Consider the following 22713-nt stretch of genomic DNA (forward strand, 5'->3'; position numbering starts at 1 on the left):
TATTTAAAAGAACCTGAAGTGGTTATATTAGTTTAAGACAAAGTTGAATTCAGAAGAAGGAATATTGTCACAGATAAAGATGGACATTATGTAACAATAAGAGAACCAATTCTCCAAGACGTAACTGTACTAAACGCATATGCATTTTAGTGCTGATCTTCAAATTACGTGAAGGAAAACTGATGGACTTGAAAGGAAATACAATTGTCCCACTTATCCGCGGTGTCACTGATCTCAGGAAAGCAAAACTGCGCATAATGAGGAAAGCAAAACTGCAGATAAGGGGGACTACTCTATAGCCAAAGCAGTAATTATATTCTGAGAACTGAAGATTCCTTTTTCAGTACCTAAAAGAACTAGTAGAGAGAAAATTAACCATCAAAAGGTGTGGATGCAGCCAAAAAAGGGACTAGATTAAAATTTTTAACATTAAATACTACTAGGAAAGGCTATATGATAATGTGTATGTTACTTTTATTTACCATTTTTCTTTATTGGCTATAAACTCCACTAAGGAAAATAACTTGCTTCTTTTGTTTACTGTCATATTTTTTAGGCTCAGATAAGTGCCTATCATGTAATAGATGCTTACTAAATACTTATTGAGTGAATAGAGGCAAAAAATCAGGCATCATTTTATTTTACTTATTTCAGGAATAGCAGTTCTAATTCTTTGAAATTTTCCACACTCAATGTTTGCACCAGCAGTATAAATAATTCCCCTTACAATCCATCTTTATTCTCAAGGGAGGTCCTAAAATGCACCCTCCTCATCTGTTGCAAGTTGCAAGTCAAATGATTTACAAGGCATTTTTCTCTTCTGCCAACTTCTCATCAACTTTCCCTTATGGCTAATAATGAGAGTGCAAATTAACCAAACTCTAATTGTCATTTGGATTATCTATTGTTAAATTCTTCCAGTTAAAAAAAAACTACTGTCAGAAGTGTGTTATTACTTGGTTACTCTTGAAAGATAAACTAACAAACACGTTTCCTGAAGACACTGAGAAAATACATACACAGGGAAGGAATGATACTGAAATAGCCTTACCTTTATCAAGTGCTTAAATATGCTAGAAAAAGTGCTAAACACTTTGTAATTATTAACTTATGACATAGTATTATTAAATGTGTTTTACAGATGTTCAGATAGGTTAAATTGCATATAACTCCCACTTTCAGAGGTAGTTAGTAGAACTGAGATTCTAATTCTTGGTCTCACTGATGCTAGAATCCTAGAAATGATCTGTGATATTTTAATTAATAATATGTAGAATAAAATTTCCCATATACTATTTGGCAAGTAAAATGTTATCTTATATTGGGTTCTGCCTGGTGGCATAGTGGCTAAGTTCACACACTCTGCTTCAGTGGCCTGGGGTTTGCCAGTTAGGATCCTGGGCACAGACCTACTCACGACTTATCATACCATGCTGTGGTGGCATCCCACATATAAAACAGAGGAATAAGGGCACGGATGTTACCTCAGGGATAATCTTCCTACAAAAAAAAAAGTTATATTTATTGATTTATTGTTGTTGTTATTTTAATATTGCCTTTAAAATGCAAGCCTGAGATTTCCATTTCCAAATGGACATAAAGGACCAAAAAACAATGTCAAGCAGAGTGATTAAATTCCCAGTTGCTCTTTACTTGATAGCCTTGGAAAGAATCTGTGAAATTAGCACTGACAATCATTGATAACCAAGGAAGGAAAAGTTATACTAGACAGGAGTCAAAACAGGAAGTATAATGAATCATTTATCCCTTTTTCTACTACATTTGTCATTAGTCTTTTAGTCTTTTCTGATCAATCTCCAGTTACAGACTTCTCTGGACCTTTAACAGTATCGCTTATCTTGCATATAGTATTTACATTAACCCATCAAGATATCTTTACTAATATTCACAGGTTAAGTGATTTTTTCAAATAAAACAAAGAGTAATTGAAGATGTCTCAAAAGAAAACATTTAGAATTGAAGAATTTAATATGTCAACTTGAATGTCAGGAAAAACATAACAATTTACAATGCACAAACATTATGTGTAGCATTACATACGCTCCATAACTCAGGATCTGAGCTCGCCTTCTCAAAGACAAATGTCCCAGTTTCCTTTTTATCAGTTAGTATAATATAAAAATTCCTCACCTGATGTGTAAATTGCAAGTAAAACACAGTCTCATTTATGTCAGGAGTCTATTCCATAGAAGGTCAAATTATAAGATAAATCAGGAATTCTATATCCTATTACTTTCCTTCTTTTGTAAAAAGATTTAAATAGACAGACATAGATAACTTGATATGTAGATAGAGATATAGATAGATATACAGACATATATTTATATATCTCTGAGATCATTCAAAACGCCTAGAATGCCTTGAATGAAAGGCTTTTAGTCTTCTTCTGTTGCCTTGGGGAACTAAATGGCTAAGGCTTCTAAAGGGATGAAGCGTCCTTTATCCATCTAGAAGTTATCCTCAAACTTAATTCCAACATGAGCATCCTCAGGTATGTGATGACCCTCATGATGTAAAGGGACATCTGCTTTCAGGCTTGGCTTGGCCCCTTATTGGCAGTACAATATTTTTAATATAATTTAATCTTTACGATCTTGAACTTCTTGAACTCTAAAGTATAGATACTAATAGTTCAAATATCATAATGTCCATATGGAACTTAAATAAATTAACACGGTTATAGCATTAAAAAAATGAATATTTGGTAGTGGTGATTAATGATTAATGATGGGAGTTGTGGTGGTGCTAATACTCTTTGTTTTTATGGGAGGATAACTCTTAACTGATATACCTTATTCATTAGCATGAAATTTAGAACAATACAAGTGTTTTTTTTGTTTATTTTGCTTTTATATTTCTTTTTTGGTTTTGTTCTACTTTTAATAGAGGGAACCAGGATCTCTAAACAGAATATATGGATTTTCCTCCTCTAAGGTTATGTTGGAAAAGGAAATTTTCCCCTATACCCTGAAGCCAGCTGCCCTCAGCAGACAAATTCTGTCAGCACTTCTGTGCTGTAATTTTGACAGCGGCAAACACCTGTGCAAAGATTAATAGCATTAAAGCCCTAATTGTCACTGATTGGGTAATTATGTGTAGTTTTCATTTCATGTGAAATGAAATGTTATAATAAGTTATAATAAATCCAAAGTTCATGCAGACAAAGGCACAATCCTCCAGAACTAGCTCTACTAAGTAAAGGTGAATTTAAAACAAAACTGCTTGCTTGAAACTGCCTTATTTTTCAGTTGACCCAGGATGCAGATAGGGCAAACATTGGTGTCGTGTTGCCCCTTGTCCCACATCCCCACGACTGAGTACTAAGATTGCCCCTTTCTCTTCTTTTCACTCCACTGTAAGTCTGTAAGATCTGCCAGAAAACTTCTCAAGAGTTCAGCATTGAGTATTGGGTAAAAGATGGAGGGATAGGCATATTTCCACATGAGAAAATACGATAAAAATATTTCCAAACTTGAAGATGGTCCTTGATATGCAGCATCCGCTCCCATATTTTCTGAAGGTTTAATTGGCACTCTTCACCCTATCAAGGAAATTTCCATACTCACTCAGTTCAGCAGTTAAAGTAAATTTTAACTCTCTGAATGACTGGTGATAAAGCCTAGGTTATTTAACCCTCATTTGCACTCACAGAACACATTTTCAAGTAACTGAAATTTTTGAACTATGTTTTGTGTACATAGAATGTATAATTTTTAATCTTTGAAATAAACTGGAAATTTCCTGAGAGCAGGATTTAAATTTTATCACTGCGTTATGTCTGACGTCTGACAACAGGTCTTCCGTGTAGCAGGCTTTTATTCCCCCATGAAAAGAAAACAACTGCGTTGAAAATAGGATGGCAAATTCATTTATCATTAAATGATATATGTTACTGAATATATAGTATGTAATAAGGTTTATGATAGTATCAGACCCTATTTTATCATTTAAATCAAAGAAAATTAACCTATTCCTAGCCTATTTAAAAACTCTTCCAGATTTCCCTACACATCACTAAAACACCCGAAAAACAACCACATAATGTTACACCAATTACTTCCATTCAATATAGAAATGTTAAACACCAATTGCCTATGTGTTCACATTTACCTCATTGCTTGTATGTTGGCATGTGTATGCAAGAAGGATGAGGAGAATCTGATATGAAATATTTATTTTTCTTTATTTCAATGTCCATAAGTATTCTACTCTTCTGTGTCATAAATAACATACACAGTTTCATAAATAAAGAATGAATAAACTCACTATGAATTTATATTCACCTTATTAATGAGTTAAATAGAATAATCAGGACAAACTAAAATGCTGAATTACCTATTAAGATTACCTGGATAAATTTTAGTGTAATTATGAGGGGAGATATGGCTCTGGTCACTACTGTTGTTTAGTAGCGAGTAAGGAGAATGAGAATGTGCTTCTAATGTATGGACCTTTCCAGATCTCTTCAACTGATGAATACTCTCTAGCTTTTCACATCCTTAGAAGATATTTTCACTTAATAATGCAAGGAAAGTGATGATGATAAAACAAAATTCATTTAAAGAATACAAGGAAAAGATAACACCTTAATGAGAGAAGTCTACAGCCCACTCTGCATCCTTGTAGATAGACTTGTCCTCAACTTAAATATTTTGTTGCAGTCTGTACAGATATATATATATAGAGAGAGAGAGAGTGTGTGTAGTGTGTGTTTCCATTAAACTAGTGAATAGCTTAGGAAAATGTTTGCAAGTTGTGTAGTGAAGACTCAGATATAAGAGTTCAGACAGTTAAGGATTTCTAAAATCTGAATTTAAAGGATTGTATGCAGACATTCATGTCTAGACAAGTTGGCGTAAGAAGGACCTGTATGAAACAACTAAAATACCACCAAAAATATGAAGCAAAGCTCTCAATATTTTGGACATCAGGCAATAAGGACAGTGGAGCCTGAGATATGGGAAACAAATGACGTTATCTCTATAATTGCCCAAGATTACTGTATGGGGAAAGTTACCAAAACACATCAGAGAGAGGTAGAACCCAGGCAGAGCCCAGCTTGCTTTCCTAAGTTCAAGAACTGGATCTGGGATTCTTGGGAGAATAAAACAATTTTAATGACTAATCAGAATACCAGAAAGAAGAAGTCTGCATAGAGAGGGAAATTGATTGATCTTCAAAAGGCCTGCACTGAGTACTCACTTCCATACTGATTAGTTCACATGTGAACTAATTATTTTTAGATTAGTGTGAACTAATCTAGCCAAAACATGTGTAAACTAACCCACCCAGATCTGGAGGAAGAACTACACAAAAGGATTCTAGGGACGATTCTTGAAACCCATCCTTTTTTGATCAGCCATACAGGAACTTTTCATAATTTATGCAGACGGAGATTACTAAGGAAGACTATATAGCTGGGCAATATAAGTACTAGGTGAAATGTTGTTCTGGGTCGCATAACAAAGCCACAAAACAAGATCTCAAAAGATCAACCCATTTTCAAGTAACCTAATCAAGTCCCAGAAAAAAAGCACTAGAATAAGGAGTATGAAAAAACAGACCAACTTGTCAGTCATGAAACGAACTAGGAACACAAAATTCATAATGAGTGAGGAGACAAGTTAATCAACTGAAACTGACCAAGAAGTGACATAGATACAAGCATTAATAAACCAGGACATTTAAACAGTTATTATAAATGGATTCTCTATCTTCAAAAACCAAGATCCTAGCATCCATAGGAAGGGGCAAAATTGGTGTGGAGGTTTGAAATTCATCATCAAAATAAGCTGTCACCTCTGAACGCATCTGGCAGCTCACTAAAACTTTCTGATCACAAAGTTTTTTTATTTGATCTGATTCAGAAGTCACTCTGTGAGAACAAGGCATTTTCAATGGTAGCTACCTAACATTAAAAGTGTCTTGAGGCGACATAACAGATTGGGCTAACAAGAGGAAACTCAGAAGGAAAAAGCAGAGAATGAAATGTCCATAGGGGTGTTTGAAAAGTTCCAACATATTTCTTGGAATCTAGAAGACCACACTCCTGTGTGCACAACACATACACAGAATTAAAAAATAAAAAAAGAACACTCAATAGAAACATCCTTGCCGTACTTACTAGACAAAGACCTGATATCAGCTATTAGAAGTATGTTCTAAGAACTAAAAGAAACAATACCTAAAGAATAAAAAGAAAATTTGAGACTCACATGTCAACAGGGAATATAAATAAAGAAGTAGGAATTGTGAAAAAAGAACCAAATATAAACCCTGAAAAGGAAATGTATAATAAATGAAATTTAAAATTCACTGGGGGTGCTAAAAAGCAGATTTGAACTGACAGAAAAAATGAATGAGCAAACTTGAAGATAAGTCAGCTGAGACTATCCAACCAGAGGAGAAAAACAATGTGGAAAAATGTGCAGAGCCTCAGAGACTTGCAGGATACCAACCATACCAACGAACATAGCAATATATCTATAAGGGAAATAACAGAATGAGAGGAGAGAGAGACAGAAACAACATTAAAAAGTCTAATGGCTGGGCTGGCCCGGTGGTGCAATGGTTAAGTTCGCACGTTCCCCTTCTCAGTGGCCCGGGGTTCACCGGTTCGGATCCCGGGTGCAGACATGGCACCACTTGGCAAAAGCCATGCTGTGGTAGGTGTTCCACGTATAAAGTAGAGGAAGATGGGCATGGATGTTAGCTCAGGGCCAGTCTTCTGCCACAAAAAGAGGAGGATTGGCAGTAGTTAGCTCAGGGCTAATCTTCCTCAACAAAAAACAGCTAATGGCTGAAGAATTTCCAAAACTGATGAAAAATTTCAATCTTCACATACTAGAAGCCCAGCAAGCTCAAAGTTAAGTAAAAAGAAGATATTCTTACCTAGAACATCATAGTCAAACTTTTGAAGGCAAAAGACAAAGAGAGAATCTTGAAAGTAGCAAGAGAGGAGTGATGCGCCATATACCATGGGTCCACAATGAGACTAAAAGGTAGCATCTCACCAGCAACTATGGCAGCCAGAAGGCAGGTGGACAACATTTTAGCAATAATGAAAGAAAAAAATTATTAGTCAAGAATTCTATATCTAAGGGCCAGCCCGGTGGTGCAGTGGTCAGGTTCGAATGTGTTCGCCAGTTCAGATCCCGGGTGTGAACCTTTACACTGCTTGTCAAGCCATGCTGTGGTAGGTGTCCCACATATCAAGTAGAGGAAAATGGCCACAGATGTTAGCTCAGGGCCAGTCTTGCTCAGCAAAAACAAAGGAGGACTGGTGGCAGACATTAGCTCAGGGCTAATCTTCCTCCAAGAAAAATTCTATATTTAGGAATATAATCTTTCAAAAATGAAGGAAAATTGGGACATTCTCCAATAGGCAAAATCAGAAAAATTGCTTCTAGCAAAACTCTGCTAAAAACTACTTAAGAAAGTTAATTAGGCAAGAAAGAAAAGAAAGTAAACAGTAAATTGAATCCACATGAAAAAATAAAGAGCAGAGTAAAGTTAATACGTAGGTAAATACGAAATAAGTGTAAATATATTTTTGTTTATAATGCTTTTATCTGATTTTAAAAACACTAGATAAAAATAATTATTAAAATGTATTGACGGGTTTATAACATATAAAGCTATAATTTATGTGGCAATAATAGTGCCCACTTTACTATGGATATTAAATTGGTATGACTCCAAACTAGATTATTTGAAGTTAATATGCTAATTGTAACCTCCAGGGAAACCAATAAGAAATAACAATATGAAATATAGTACAAGAAACAAGGAATCTAAAACGGTATACTAGAAAATATATTTTACAGAAAAGAGGACATTGATGGAGGTACAGAGTAACAAAAAGAATATAAGATACAGAAAAAACAAAGTGGTAATCATAAAGCCTTCTTCAGCAGTATTTACATTAAATGTAAATGAATTAAACACTCCAATGAAAGGCAGAAATTGGAAGAATAGGAAATGATGTCATCAAGATAGTGGACTAGAAGATCCCAATGCTCTCCTCAACAAAAACAATGAATAAACAACTACATACCAATGACAATGGTTCTGAAAGAGCTCTGGATACAACGAGGAAGCAGCAGAAACTCTGTGGAACATGAAAACTGAGGACGGCAGAAAGAAAAGCCTAAAAAACCTTTTGCCTACATCACCACAACCCTCAGTCTGGAGCAGCTCTATGCCAGGAGGGACTCCCTCTGACAAATTTCCTGCCACACTGAAAAGGAAATAAGAAGCTTAGCTTTCCTCCTCATCTCCGTGAACACCTGAAGGCTTCAACACCAAGGATCCCCACAGTCTTCACAGATCCTGAACACAGCTGACAGAGCTTCCTGAAGTCCATGCTGCAGTGCTCCCACTGGCGAAGGAGCACCGTCTGCATTCCCTCCCAAGGCCAAGCTGCTGCTGCACCCTACCACCCCCAAGACCTAAGGCACTGATGCACATTGTCTCCCCAAATACAGTCCCCCCAGGCCTAAGCCACCGTGATGAGCTGCAGCAGCCCAGACGCTGTCTCCATGGGTAATCTGCACATGCCTGTGCCTCAGACACTTGTGTCACTGCCACAGCAAGTGCAACTGCACCCCAAGACCCAGGTGCCACAGTGGTTCCAGGAACCCCTGAAATGAAGACCCAGACTCCACTGCCACTCTGGGCACCTGCACAAGAACACTGACACCACCAGCACCAGTAGTGCGTCTGCACTCAGGAACCTGAGACCGCCATGGTTGTTTGAGTGCCTGCACAGCAGGCCCAGCACCAAGAGGGACTCCTTAGGCTAGGATTTCCTTCCGTGGGGAAAAGGTGAACAGGAGGACCCCATTAGATTTCCTCACTGAAGACTCCAACTACCCTTACCAGTGTCAAGTCAAAACCTGAACGAACATTTTTCCAAGAAGACATACACATGCCAAACATAGCTATAGGAAAAGCTAGTCAATATCACTTAATCATCAGGGAAATAGAAATCAAAACTTTCATCAGATATCACTCACACCTGTTAGCATGACTATTATCAAAAAGTCAAAAGATAATGGTGGTGAGAGTATGGAGAAAAGAGAACTCTTGTATGCTTTTGGTGGGAATGAAAATTGGTGCAGCCATTATGGAAAACAATGTAGAAGTTACTCATAAAACTAAAAATGGAACTACCATATGATGCACCAACTCTATTTCTAGGTATATATTCAAAGGAAATGGAACACTAATGGAATAAATATGCTCAATAAATAATTTTATGAGAAATTATATTTTTACATTATGGTTTCAGGCAAAGTCACGACACACTCACCAATTTCCTGAACCAAGGTTTCTAGTAAGGTATACCACATTTTCTTTATCAATTCCATGTTGACAGACACTTAGGTTGTTTTCCTATCTTAGCTATTGTGAAAAAGACTGAAATGAACATGGAAGTGCAGATGTTTCTTCAAGATATTGATTTCATTTTCTTTGGCTATCTTGTCAGAAATGGGATTGCGGGATAATATAGTTACATTTTTGATCTTTTGAGGAGCCTCCATACTGTTTTCCATAATAGCTGTAACAATTTACACTCCCACAATAGCGTATAGAAGTTCCGTTTTCCCTACAACCTCATCAATTATACCTCAGTAAAGCTAGAAAAATAAGTTTCTAGTAAGAGAATATTAAGAGCAATACACTTGAATTTTGTGTCTTGTTTGAATTAACTCGAAATGGAAAAAAAGTATCTTTCACCGCTGTCTAGCTTTCTGTGAACATGTGCTATTTTTTTTTTTTAACAAATTTCAAAATGTTTAATGTGGTCCCATGCCTCTCTCCTAGCCTTGGGTCCCTGGATGAGATAATAATTCCTTGGGAATTATTTGTCTAAACCCCCTTGTGGTGGAGTTGGCAGCTTTAGCAAATAAAGCGCTGAACGTCCACTGACATTTGAAATTAAAATAAATAGCTTTTTCACAACAATATTTTAGTATGTGTTTCTCATAAAATATCTAATGGTATGTTATTAAAATTATTTGATGTTCATTTGAAATTCTAATTTAACATGACTTCTTGTATCTTATGTGGGAACCTTGCTTCCTAGGAAAGGGTTATTACCTACAGTGCTTTTTTTTGAAATCACCGCTGGAGAGTAAAACTTATTGACTGCCCATTTTTACAGTGCACGGATTAAAGAAAGAAGAAAGACAACATCCAGGCAAACGGGTTGCAGGCAGCACAAGAAATCAAAGTAATTACCAAACTCTGAAAATATGAGTTTAAAAAATCTGAATATAAAGTCTGTAACCAATGACTGAGGGCACTCTAGCTTTGGCATAAAGAAAGGAGGGAGAGCTTCAGCATCATATCTGATAACTGACCCTTGTGTGCCTCTATTTGTTCCGTGTGGATATATTTAAACAATGTTTGCAGTGTAATAGGCCAGTGATTACTGTTATAATTAAAAAATAAATGGGAGTCTGCTTTTTGTATTTTAGATTAAAAAATGATGTATGAATTTTAAAGACTGAAGGAAAACGGAATTATGTATAAATGTTGAAAGTTAACAGAAATGGTGAACTATGGAGCAATCAGGGATCATTTTTACTTACATTAGCAGGATAATTTATATTATATATTTAAATATATTATATAATAATTTACATTATTACATATATTATTTATTATATATTAAATATTAATTACATTATTATAATTTCTATTACTATAAAACAATATAATTATATTTATATTTATGCCATAGCATAAATATCCTGCCAGTGCCATTCAAGTGTTGAAATAAATGGGAGATTAAAGACTCAGATACAGCTCCTTGGGTTGAGTGTCCTGACAGACTTAGTCTGACTACTTAGAAGGATCAGAGAGACTCCCTTCCTCTGACGCTGGTATCTTTAAGCCTACTACTTTCTCTTCCTCCCCTTGGGGATTCCAGCTGAGATTTACATTAGATTCACCAAAGTACATAATAGGAAATTTTGAGATTTTATTTGATAGTTAAATTTCTTTTCCTTTTTCTTTTTTTAAAATTTTTATCTAAACTCATCCCTTTAACATCTGCTTAAAGATACACTGGCTTCCTTTTGGAACTGTACAGGGAAAAATGCATTTCTCCTTATCATAGTCCTTCAAATATATGAATACACCTATATCGCTTCCTCTCAGTCTTTGCTTTTCTTTCAGATAAACATCCTTAGGTTATGCAGGCTTTTTTTTTTTTTTTAACAGATGATGTCTATATCCTTAATCATCTCAAACACTTCCCTAGATATTTTCCATTTTGTCTTTATTCTTAAAATAAGGATTCTGGAGTGACACATATTGACTCACAGACACAGGAGACTTCTTTACATTCCTGTCATCTTGACTTGAGATAGTTGCTTTGCAAATATCTTAGAGACATCCTCCAAAGTTTATTATCATGTTGGAATTGCCTCTGATATACCTATAAGTATATATTATTTCCAACAGTCTTATCCTAAAACATAAGTCACTGAAAGATGTCACCTTAATTATAAGAGTTAGGTATAAAATTAGTAATCATTAAGATTTTTTATAAGGGCTATGTCATAAAGCCACCGTGCTTTTGATAGGAAATATAGTTTTAGTAGACAAAAACAGTATCATTTACACCTGAGAGCTAATCTTTAATTGCTTCTTGAATTTCCTGGTCCATATTGAGAGAAAATAAAATCGAAACATGAAATCGTCAATATACTACAACTAGAAATAGGCAGTGTTGTGTGCCTAGAAGATTTGTGGTATAATTATTTTTAAAGCATATCAGAGTTAGACTAAAAGGGATCTTACATTTCATATCCTCCTAATCGCATAGATGAGAGCCAAATTTCTTAACTGCAGGATTCTTGAGTCTAATCAGAAACTTTCGAGACTCAGGCACAAAGGTCAGAACTGTTTCTAGAACCGCTTTTCTTAAGCCCAGAAGCTACGCATGGTAGCCTTAACCAAATGTACAGATGTAGAAAAGTCAAAAGTCTAGTGGTCCAAAGAACATGGCATTTAGACTACTTCACCTAATTCTATGGGTTTATTTTTTGGTTTGGTATTGAATTATTCACACTCACATTTGGAATTCAATCAGTTGAATTTTCCATTGTATCCTAAACTCTCTACATGAGCACACTTGTTAGAGGATGTGGATTTTATCCCCATTATTCAAAAAGAAAATATGTTTTATTTCAAAACTAGTAATAAGAAAGATATCAAAGATGTATTTCATTTGATATTCTCTTATTACACTTTATCCATTCTATTTTAAATAATAATAAAAACTATGAGAGTAGCCAGCATTTATGATGTGCTTACCATATGTCATGTGACATTCTCTTATTACATTTTACCCATTCTATTTTCAATAATAATAAAAATTATGAGTGTAGCCAACATTTATGATGTGCTTACTGTGAGTAAGATACTATGATCAGCACTATGATTGTAGCAGTGGTTCCTAATGTAGGTGATGCTGATTTTTAGGAAGGATTTGGAAATTTCTTGGTGTATTTCTATTATTGTCACAATATTTGGGAGGCACTATGGACTTAGGGGATATAAACCAGAGAGAAACCTCCTGTAATACATAGAATAATTCCTCCCAACATTCCACCCTCCACAAAATATTCTGTGTCTTAGAGGAATTTCAGACATGCAAATGGACATTGTGTAGATAAAAAAAGAATACTGTAATGTTCTGAATGAAGAATTTTACTTTGCTTCATAACTACTGTTCTGAATGTAGATTTTTTTACTTTGCTTACAATCAGAAATTATCTTGGCATGGTCCTAACATGCAAACATGGATATTCTACAAATGTAACTATTATGGATGTCAAGAGAATACTGTATACTGATGTGTTAAGAATATTACCAAAAGTTATTCAACATTTTTGAAAATTACATCACCAACAGCAACTGCAACATTTTTCATGGCAGTTGACTAATCAATAAAACACACCCGGATTAATTGGCATTTGTAATTTTCACATTCACAATTATTCTATGCAGAAGCACAAGGACATGACTACTTTATTATCTCATCTCGTGTTGCCATGCACAAATACATATGTTGCTATTTTTACATTTATATCACTACTTGAGTATTATGTTGTTTTTAAAAAATCTTATTATATTATGATTATGATTAAAGAAGAAATTGGATTCGATTATGTTCAGAATGATCATTGGACATTATTTTGTTTGAGGTTCAAATTCACAACCATGAATTATGGATTATTATCACTGTATCATAGATGAACCTCAACCTAAATCTCACACCTTAGACAATATAAAGTTTTAGAAGAATTTATATGAGAAAATCTTCATAACTCAAAGCTAGGCAATAAATTTCCTACATATGACACAAAAAGCATGATCCATAAAAGAAAAGAAGATAAATTAGACTTCATTAGAATTAAAATTATTTCAACATAAATTTACTCTTGGCTTAATACTTCCCAAAGACTATATTAAATACTAGGTTTGGAAAGATAAATAATAATAATTAAGAGTTTTGCTGTAATTTTTTTTATTTCCTATGTATCTTTTATATTTGTTACTGCTCACTGAAGTCATTATACTTACCAATCTTCACTAGCCTATATGAATCCAAAATTTAGCAGAAAAGTTTTCCACTTCAAGGTAATGCTGACTGATTTTCAGCATTTCCTGTTTAATAAAACCCTTATCTTTGTTGATGATCTGGGGAGTCATAAATCTTGCAAAGTCAAGCACATTTGATTTTTAAGAATTTAAAGAATCCCTCCCTGATTCTTTTAGTTTTAACACCATAAATAATAGGATTCATCATAGGTGGAATAAGAAGATATATGTTGGCTATAAAAATGTGGATATGTGGAGCAATGTGGTGACCAAACCTATGAGTGAGAAAAGAGAAAAAGGCTGGAGTATAAAACACCAAGATGACCCACACATGGGAGACACAGGTGCTTAAGGTCTTCAGGCGGGCAGCTTTGGAAGGGAGACTGAAGACAGTGAGAAGAATAAGGACATAGGAACAGATGATCAATATGAAATCCAATCCCCCTGTCAGGAATGCCACAATTAGGCTATAGGCTCTACGAATCTTGGTCTCAGTGCAAACCAGCTTTATCAGGGCCATAAACTCACAGTATGTATGAGAAATGACATTAGTTTTGCAGTAGGAAAGCCACCTAAGAAGGAAAGGGTGTGGACTGAGGAGTACAGCTCCTCTGAAGACAATGAGTAAACCCAAGCCTACAATCACTGCAGGTGTTAAGAGAGTGGAATGTCTTAGAGGGTGGCAGATGGCTACATAGCGGTCAAAAGCCATGGCCAAGATAAATCCAGATTCCATAGTAGACAAAGAATGGATAAGATACATTTGAGTGAGGCAGGCTTCAAAGTAGATCTCTCTGTCATTGAACCAGAAGATGCTTAGTATCTTGGGAAGTGTAGAAGAAGTAAGCATCAAATCAGCCACTGAGAGCATGCTTAGAAAGAGGTACATAGGTTCATGAAGTTTGTGGTCCCTCTTGACAATTAATAAAAGGGCAACATTTCCCAACAGTGACTGTAGGTAGACCAGGCAGAAAGGGATAGAAATCCATATGTGGGCAGACTCCAATCCTGGAATGCCAAGCAGTAGGAAGGTGGTAGGTTGAAGACAGGTCCTGTTGTAACCTAACATTATCCAAACAATGGATATGACATGATCCTGTCCAAATTTAAAATCACAAAAATTATACATATATGAAGACCAATGTGTTTTTCATTATTACAGACTGGGAGAGAAGTTGACATCAGATAACATATAAGTTGCTATTGAATCCTTTCTTCAGTAATACAATCTTTCAATGCATCAAAATACATGGGACTGTAAATGATGCAGCTACTGTAGGAAAAGGAATGGTAGGTCCTCAAAAATTTAAACGTAGACTTACCGTGTGATGGAGCAATTTTGGGGTAAGAAAAACAGGAGAAAGGTGTTCTTTCTCTCTCTCTCCCCCCACCCCCGCTCTCTCCCTCCTCTTGCCTATTGTTCAAGATGTGTTGCCCAGTTGGCTAGATAAAGTTTAGTAATATTATATAGTACTACAGAGGTAGTAGTTGATAAATTGCTAAATATAGGGAGATAATTTTCTACCATCTGAAATAGTCATAAGAAATAAAAACCCAACATGATGGATAAGATCAATGATTCATATAATTAACCCTTCTTATCCCCTCCTAATGATAGAGTTTCTATATATGAGGAAAAGAAGACTTGAGAAATGCTAAAGAACAATTGGATCAATGAAGAAATATGAACAAAACTGGTCTTACATTGAAAGGTGAGTCATAGAGTTAGTAAAGGAAGGACTTTTATCTTCATAAAATCAGCCTGGTCTTACATTGAAAGGTGAGTCATAGAGTTAGTAAAGGAAGGACTTTTATCTTCATAAAATCAGCCAAACTTAATGGCAAGAAATAATCATTTTAAAAAAACAATCCAAAGAGAAAATGACTGTGTCTGGAAAACATGAATGTTCAGGTTACTAGATATTTGGGCTCTTTTGTAAATCACCAAACTCTTCCAGAAGGTGCATAATATGTTCTTCAGTCATATAATACACTTGATGCTGATATTTGCTTCCCAATTAAATATTTAAATACAGCTGTTGGCTCCAGATATCTGGTTACCAGAAAGTGTGCCTTGGAATGTGTGAACAATTATTTTGGAAAGGTATCCTAACGGATGTTAAATTTTAAATTGATAAATCATCACTTTTGTTCAAATATCAGTATATGATAAGCTTTTATAATATTAGGCATCTTTTCAGTCTGAATAAAACAAAGTTTAAGAAAAAAATAAGGTTTTAACCAATGTAGTTCAAGATTAAATTCTAGAGTTGGGTTAACAAACATTACGAACAACATGTAGATCTCAGCTTAAGTATTTAAGTTAATCTCCTTCTTCTGCATTACTTTTTGTCAAGTCAAGAAGTTGAGCCATCTTTCAGACAACCACAAGGGCTAAATCTTCACTACTAAGGACAGGACCTAGAGCCTCCATCCTGGGCTCCACTATTCCCTTCTCATGGAAGCACTGAATTCTCTCTTCCCACCTTAACCACAACTCTCCTACCATAACCTAGTTATCTTACCTCTACAACTAGATGGTCTCACTGCTCAGCTTGAGGCTCAAAATAATATTGGGTATAACTACAACAGGTGCCATTATACTTCTTATCTTGGGAGACTAGAGGTCTACAAGGAATATCCTACATACAGCCTCTCATGAGAATGCTGTCTGATTGTAAGCAGTTTCACTAATCTCTCCCAATCTTTCCAGGCACAATTTAGTCTCTTGGAGGGACTCAGTCTTGTAGTGGCCATTCCACCTGAGCTCTGAGCTTAGAAATCAATAGAAAATGGCCTCTGGACCCCAGGTATCATGAGATATTTGATTGATTGCACTTTGGGAGCTTAAGCATATGCAGATACTGTGAACTAAATGCTTTCTCACAATGTATGTGATGAGAGCTAGAAGCAGTGGAAGATATCATGGAAAGATAAGTTTATGAATGAATCAGAGTGATCACATTAATATCCCCATATGCCTCCAGATAGTCTTCAGTAACTCGCTTCAACCAGATTTAGTTCTGTAAAACAACTAACTCTCCAGGACATTTCCTAGTCATGTTCCTATTCCTGCATCCCCCAGGACTTACTTGTTTGATCAAGTACAGGGCATACGTGGTACCCATATATGAGAGAATCATTATCTGGGCTTTGGTTGGGATTTTATGCAAAGATTGAATATATTTTCTTACAGATGTGTTTCTCCTTATCCTTCTCTTCTGCTTTGTATTTCAAGAGGGGTTAACTTTATAGGCTATGTTTCCCAGGATCTCAGGTCATCTGTATTTATCCTGCACTTGTCCAATGGGGACATTGGCAGGAAAATATTAAAGAAGAGGAAAGACAAGTCAAAATATTTCCCACTCTCCTCAACTGCATCTGCTCCATGGGTCCAGATCCTGCCAGAGGGGACTTCTATGGTCTCAGCTTCCACTGGGAGATTCACATCTCTGAGATATGGTTAAACTACTGGTGCCTCTCTGTTTTGCTGACCTAGAGTTGGTGTAGCTTCTTGTAGTTTTTAATTGCTGGGAGTCTTCCCTGTCAATGTTTGTCTTCTGATAAGTTCTATAGTTTGTGTAAATAGTTTCCTATATTAAAGATGTCCTGTACTAAATACTCAAGTGATTCTATTTCCTGGTTAGATTCTAACTAATACAAATATGTTTCATAATAATATAGGGCTAATCTCTGTGGCAACTGGTTGATTTTTAAAAAATGATAAAGTATTATCCCCCTAGTTATCTCTTTTCAAATATTAGAAAGGGAATAATCAAAAGACATCAGCAATCTCAGCATAATAAGGGTCGTATATGAAAAACTCACAACTAATTTTGCAATAATGGTGAAATTCTGAAAGCTTTTTCTCTATGGTCAGGAAGAAGACAAGAATACCCACTTTTACTATTTGTACTCAACATAATACTGGAAGTCCTAGCAAGAGCAATTAGACAAGAAAAATAAATAAAAGACATCCAAATTGGAAAAGAAGTAAAATAATATCTTTTTGCAGATAACATGATCTTATAAAGTAGAAAACTATAAAGATCTCTCTCTCACACACACACACACACACAGACAGATGTTCTAGACTTGATAAGAAAATTGAACAAAATTGCAGGATATGAAATCAGTTCCATTTCTATGCAGTAATAATGAAGAATCTGAAAAGGAAATTATATAAACAATTCTATTTACAATGGAATCAAAAGAAATAAAATAGGCATAAACTTAAGCAAAGAGACAAAACTTTGTATTGACAACTCCAAAAACTTGCTGAAAGAAATTTAAAAAGACATAAATATATGGAAAGTCATCCCATGTTCATGGGTTGGAAGACTTAATATCGTTAATATGCCAATACTACCCAAAGCAATCTATAGATTTGATGAAATTCCTACCAAAGTCATAATGACATTTTTTGCAGAAATAGAAAAATAAAATCTAAAATCCATAGTAAATCTCAAAGGACCCCAAATATCCAAAAACATCTTGAAAAGGAGGAGCAAACTTGGAGGTTTCACACTTACTGATTTCAAAACTAACTAGAAAGCTATGGTAAGTGAACAAGTATTATACTGGCATAAAGACAGATATATAGACCAATGGAATAGAATGAAGAGCCCAAAAATGAACTCTCACATATACAATTAAGCAACTTCTACAAGGGTTCCAAGATCTTTCAATGGGGAAAGGACAGTCTTTCCAACAAATTGTGTTGGGAAAACTGGATAGTCACATACAAAAGAATGAAGTTGGAATCTCATCTTACATCATAAAAAGTTAGTCAAAATGGATCAAAGACCTAAATAGAAGATGTAAAACTACAAAATTCTTAGAGAAAAATAAAAGAAAACTTGGGGCAGCCCAGTGACTTAGTGGTGATGTTCGCATGCCCCACTTTGTGCAGCCAGGGGATCGGAAGTTTGGACCCAGGGTGCAGACCCAGCACCATTCACTGAGCCATGCTGTGGCAGCATCTCACACAAAGTAGAGGAAGATTGGCACAGATGTTAGCACAGCGACAATCTTCCTCACCAAAAAAACAAAAGAAAAAATAAAAGAAAACTTTCGTTTCATTTGACAATGACTTCTTAGATATGACATGAAAACAAAGACAACAAAAGTAAAAATAAATAAACTAGACTTCAACAAAATTACAGACTTTTGTGTATCAAAGGACACTATCAACAAAGTGAAAAGGCAGCCCAGAAAATCAAAGAAAATATTTGAAAATCATATATATGATAAGCAATTAATATCCTTAAGAACTTTTAAAACTCAACAACAACAGATGATTAGATTGAAAACAGGCAGAGGACTTGAACAGACATTTGTCCAAAAAATATGTTCAAATGGTCAATAAACACACGAAAAGATGCTCAACATCACTAATTATTAAGGAAACGAAAATTAAAACAACAATGAGTTACTACTTCACACCCATGAGGATGGTTATTATTTTTTAAAAAAGGAAAGAACAATTGTGGTGTGGATGTTGAAAAACTAGAACTCTTGTGCATTGTTAGTGGGAATGTAAATGAGGCAGCTACTGTAGAAAAAGGAATGGGAGTTCCTCAAAAATTTAAACGTAGACTTACTGTGCGATCGAGCAATTCCACTTCTGGATACAGACTCCACACAAGTGAAAACAAAGACTCAAACAGATCTTTGTACACTCATGTTCACAGCAGCATTATTCACAATAGCCAAAAGGTAGAAGCAACCCACCTACCCATCCATAGATGAATTGATAAAAAAAATTATATATATATGTGTATATATATATATATATACACACAGTCACACAACACTAAAAGGAAGGAAATTCTAATGCATGCTACAACTTGGAGGAATCTTGAAGATTGTATGCTAACTGAAATAACCAGTCAAAAAAGGACAAATACTGTATGATTCCACTCATATGAGGAACCAGAGTAGCCAAATTCATAGAAACAGTCGTAGAATGGTTGTTGTCAGAGCATGTGGGGAATGGGGAATGGGGATTTAGTGTTTCATGAATATACGGTTTCAGTTGGGAAAGATAAAAGTGCTCTGAAGAAGGATGGTGGTGATGGTTGCATAGCAATATAAGTGTAGTAATTCCACTGAATTGGATACTCAAAAATTAAAATGATAAATTTTATGTTATGTGTTGTTTACTACAATTAAAAAAAACACCAGTGAAAGGCCCTTTAGCTACATTCTATCCTAATGCTAAAAACGTGAATGGCATTATTTGATAGATAACTAGCTAGGTAGGTAGGTAGGTAGATAGATAGATAGATAGATAGATAGATGGATGGATGGATAGAGTCAGCTTTATGGACTTTCCTTTTTATTAACATATAAATACATATTAACAAAAAGAAATATCAGGGGAGGCTTCTTTCAGTTGTGCACTGAGCTGTTCCATAAAGAGGAGTGGGAAGGGCATGACAGTGATATATGGCAGTGAAAGGTATTTGAGGAAGAAAGAATAGCATACGTAAGAGCATGTAAGCGCCATCAAACATCATATAGCCTATTGTCTCTACAATTTAGTCCCTACCACCCTGATATGATCCCATCTCCTTAGTTCATATGATAAAACAGGAGAAAGGCGTCCCTGAACAATCAGAGAAAGCTGCAGGAGCCTTGCACTCAGAAGATGAGTGAGTTAGTTTACAATGTTTGCCAGACGCTTCTGGCACCGAAGGATTCTAAGGAACTTAATTATGATCTCTTCATATGGATTTCTTCTAAGGAGAAAGAGACTTAATTAATAATGATGGAAGAATAAATTTGAGTGTCATGAAAATTAGTCCAAATAAATCTAATCCAATTTAAAAGGTATTTATTGAACACATATTATAAATGAATGAATGAATGATTAAATGATTGTATCAACAGAAGAGATTAAAGGTGATTACTATATTCTTATCACTGTTCTATTGCACTCCAATAACATTATCTTACTCTCCAGAGGCTTTAATAAAGTTATCAATAATGGCATGATGTTAATCAATATACTCTACAGAAAAATAAAAAAATAAATGTTTTTTTCTTTTCTTTTCTTTTCTTTTTGAGATAACATCCACTGCGAATCCCCCTCCCCCTTTTTTTTTGCTGAAGAAGATTGGCCCTGAGCTAACATCCATGCCCGTATTCCTCTACTTTATACGTGGGAGGCCTGCTACAGCATGGCTTGATAAGGAGTGAGTAGGTCCACAGCCAGAATCTGAACCAGTGAACCCAGGGCTGCCAAAGTGGAGCATGTGAACTGAACCACTGTGACACAGGGCCAGCCCCATAAATGTTTTTTCTTGAGGTGCTGCTAGATTTAACAAATATGTGGCTAAGAGGGAATGGAATCAAATATATTCTTTAGATAAATATTAAAAAATACAAATATTACACAGTTGCAAAGAAATTAAATAATGTTTAATGGGTATTTCCTAAAGCATTTTAAACAAGCAAAGGGTGAAGAACACAAGAAATTATAATCATGGGGGAAAATTAAAATAATTAACCTTCATTGTTTCCTCTATACCACTGCATTGATCTTCTTTCCGTGTCTCATTTAATCATCCCATAACTACATGAGGGAGGTTCTGGGATCACGCCTTTTTATGTATCAGGAAACCAAGGTGAAGAGGAATTAAATAGAAATAAAGCTAGCCAAGTAAAGAATACTGGACTTGAACCCAGGCAGTTTAACACCAAAGCCTGGATCCTTAACCAAGAAGTGATTGGACTACCCGGAAAAATGTCATAAAGTCTAAAGTCTACCAAAGTAAGAACACACATTCAGTTTGCGCATTGATTAAGCAATCAAGGAGAAGACATCTCAATATTACCAATTCTCCAAAGCAGAAAACTGCACACTCTTCTCATATTTGAATGGCAAACTGAGCGTTGGCGAATTTAGAGATGTTAATCTTTGTCTGTTTAACTATGGGTGTTTGTTCCTAAGGCTACTAAGCAAAGGGAGGTGAAAAGTTTCAGAGCATAAGTTTCAAAAAACTAATTTTACAGATCCAAAGCATAAAAAAAGGGCCATAGATCTTAGGGAATAATTTTAAAAAGTCATGAGAAATAGGTAACTAAGTTGGAAAACTAGTGACAATGAATTAAAGAAATAAGTAAGCCCTTGGTACTGAGGCAATAAATAGGACTATTTCAACATTGTTGCCAATAAATTTGAGATCTCATGATGTCCTGATACTGGGTTCCAAGTTACCTAATAAATGAGGCAGACTTAGTGCACATGGTCCCTCAAGGACCCAGGCTTTGGAGTTAGACTGCCTGGGTTCAAGTCCAGTTTTGTTTGCCTGTCTTGGCTTTATTGCTGTTTCATTTTTCTTCAACTCAGGTTCCCGATATATAAAAATGAGTGCTACTAGAACCCACCTTATATAGTTGTGTGGTGATTAAATGACACATGGTAATATTGACTACTAATCATGAAAATAAGAATTCGTGACCTCAATTTTAGCAGTCATTAAACTCCACGATATCGGCTTATTTTGTTAAATGCACTCTACATCTACCAAAATTTCTCAAGAAATGGAACAGCCACAATATTAAAATTTGAGCCTTCACAACATCTCATGTTTGTTTAATAGTTTTTTGAGAGATTTGCTTAATATTAATTGTTAATATTTATGTATCATTAGTTCTACTCCTTTATCTAGATAAACAATAATTCTTCAAATTTGATTCCACTAGAGAATAGGTACAACATTTATATCACCTATTCTATCAAATCACAGCCACATGTATGATGTATGGATCAAATTGTTTCAGATTGCCAGGTGTATAATGTCCTTCATTTAGGTATCTAGAGAAATCTTTTTTTTCCTCTACTTACCCTTGTTCCCCTTCCTTTACTGTTCACTCTCTATTTGTAATTATCCTCCAAAAGACACATACACAGGAGGAGATTAATTTGTTCTCCAATATTTAATAAAGAAAAAGTTGAAATAACTTGTGGAATTAGAATTTTTGGAATTTACAGATATCTGGTAAGTAAAAGATCTTTCAAATAATAAATGTAATTCAGCTTATAGAGTAGAGTAGTTCATTATT

At 35.2% G+C, this 22713-nt stretch overlaps 1 protein-coding gene across 1 annotated transcript; it reads right to left on the reverse strand.

Annotated features, from left to right (window-relative positions):
- Nucleotides 1–13765: 13765 nt before the first annotated feature.
- On the reverse strand, nt 13766–14710 carry LOC139084310 (olfactory receptor 52K2-like). Its single transcript, XM_070626697.1, has one exon. The coding sequence runs from the start codon at nt 14708–14710 to the stop codon at nt 13766–13768; it is 945 nt and encodes a 314-aa protein (XP_070482798.1).
- Between the last annotated feature and the right edge of the window lie 8003 nt (nt 14711–22713).

The sequence above is a fragment of the Equus przewalskii genome, chromosome 6, assembly GCF_037783145.1.
Source record: "Equus przewalskii isolate Varuska chromosome 6, EquPr2, whole genome shotgun sequence".
Taxonomy (NCBI): Eukaryota; Metazoa; Chordata; class Mammalia; order Perissodactyla; family Equidae; genus Equus; species Equus przewalskii.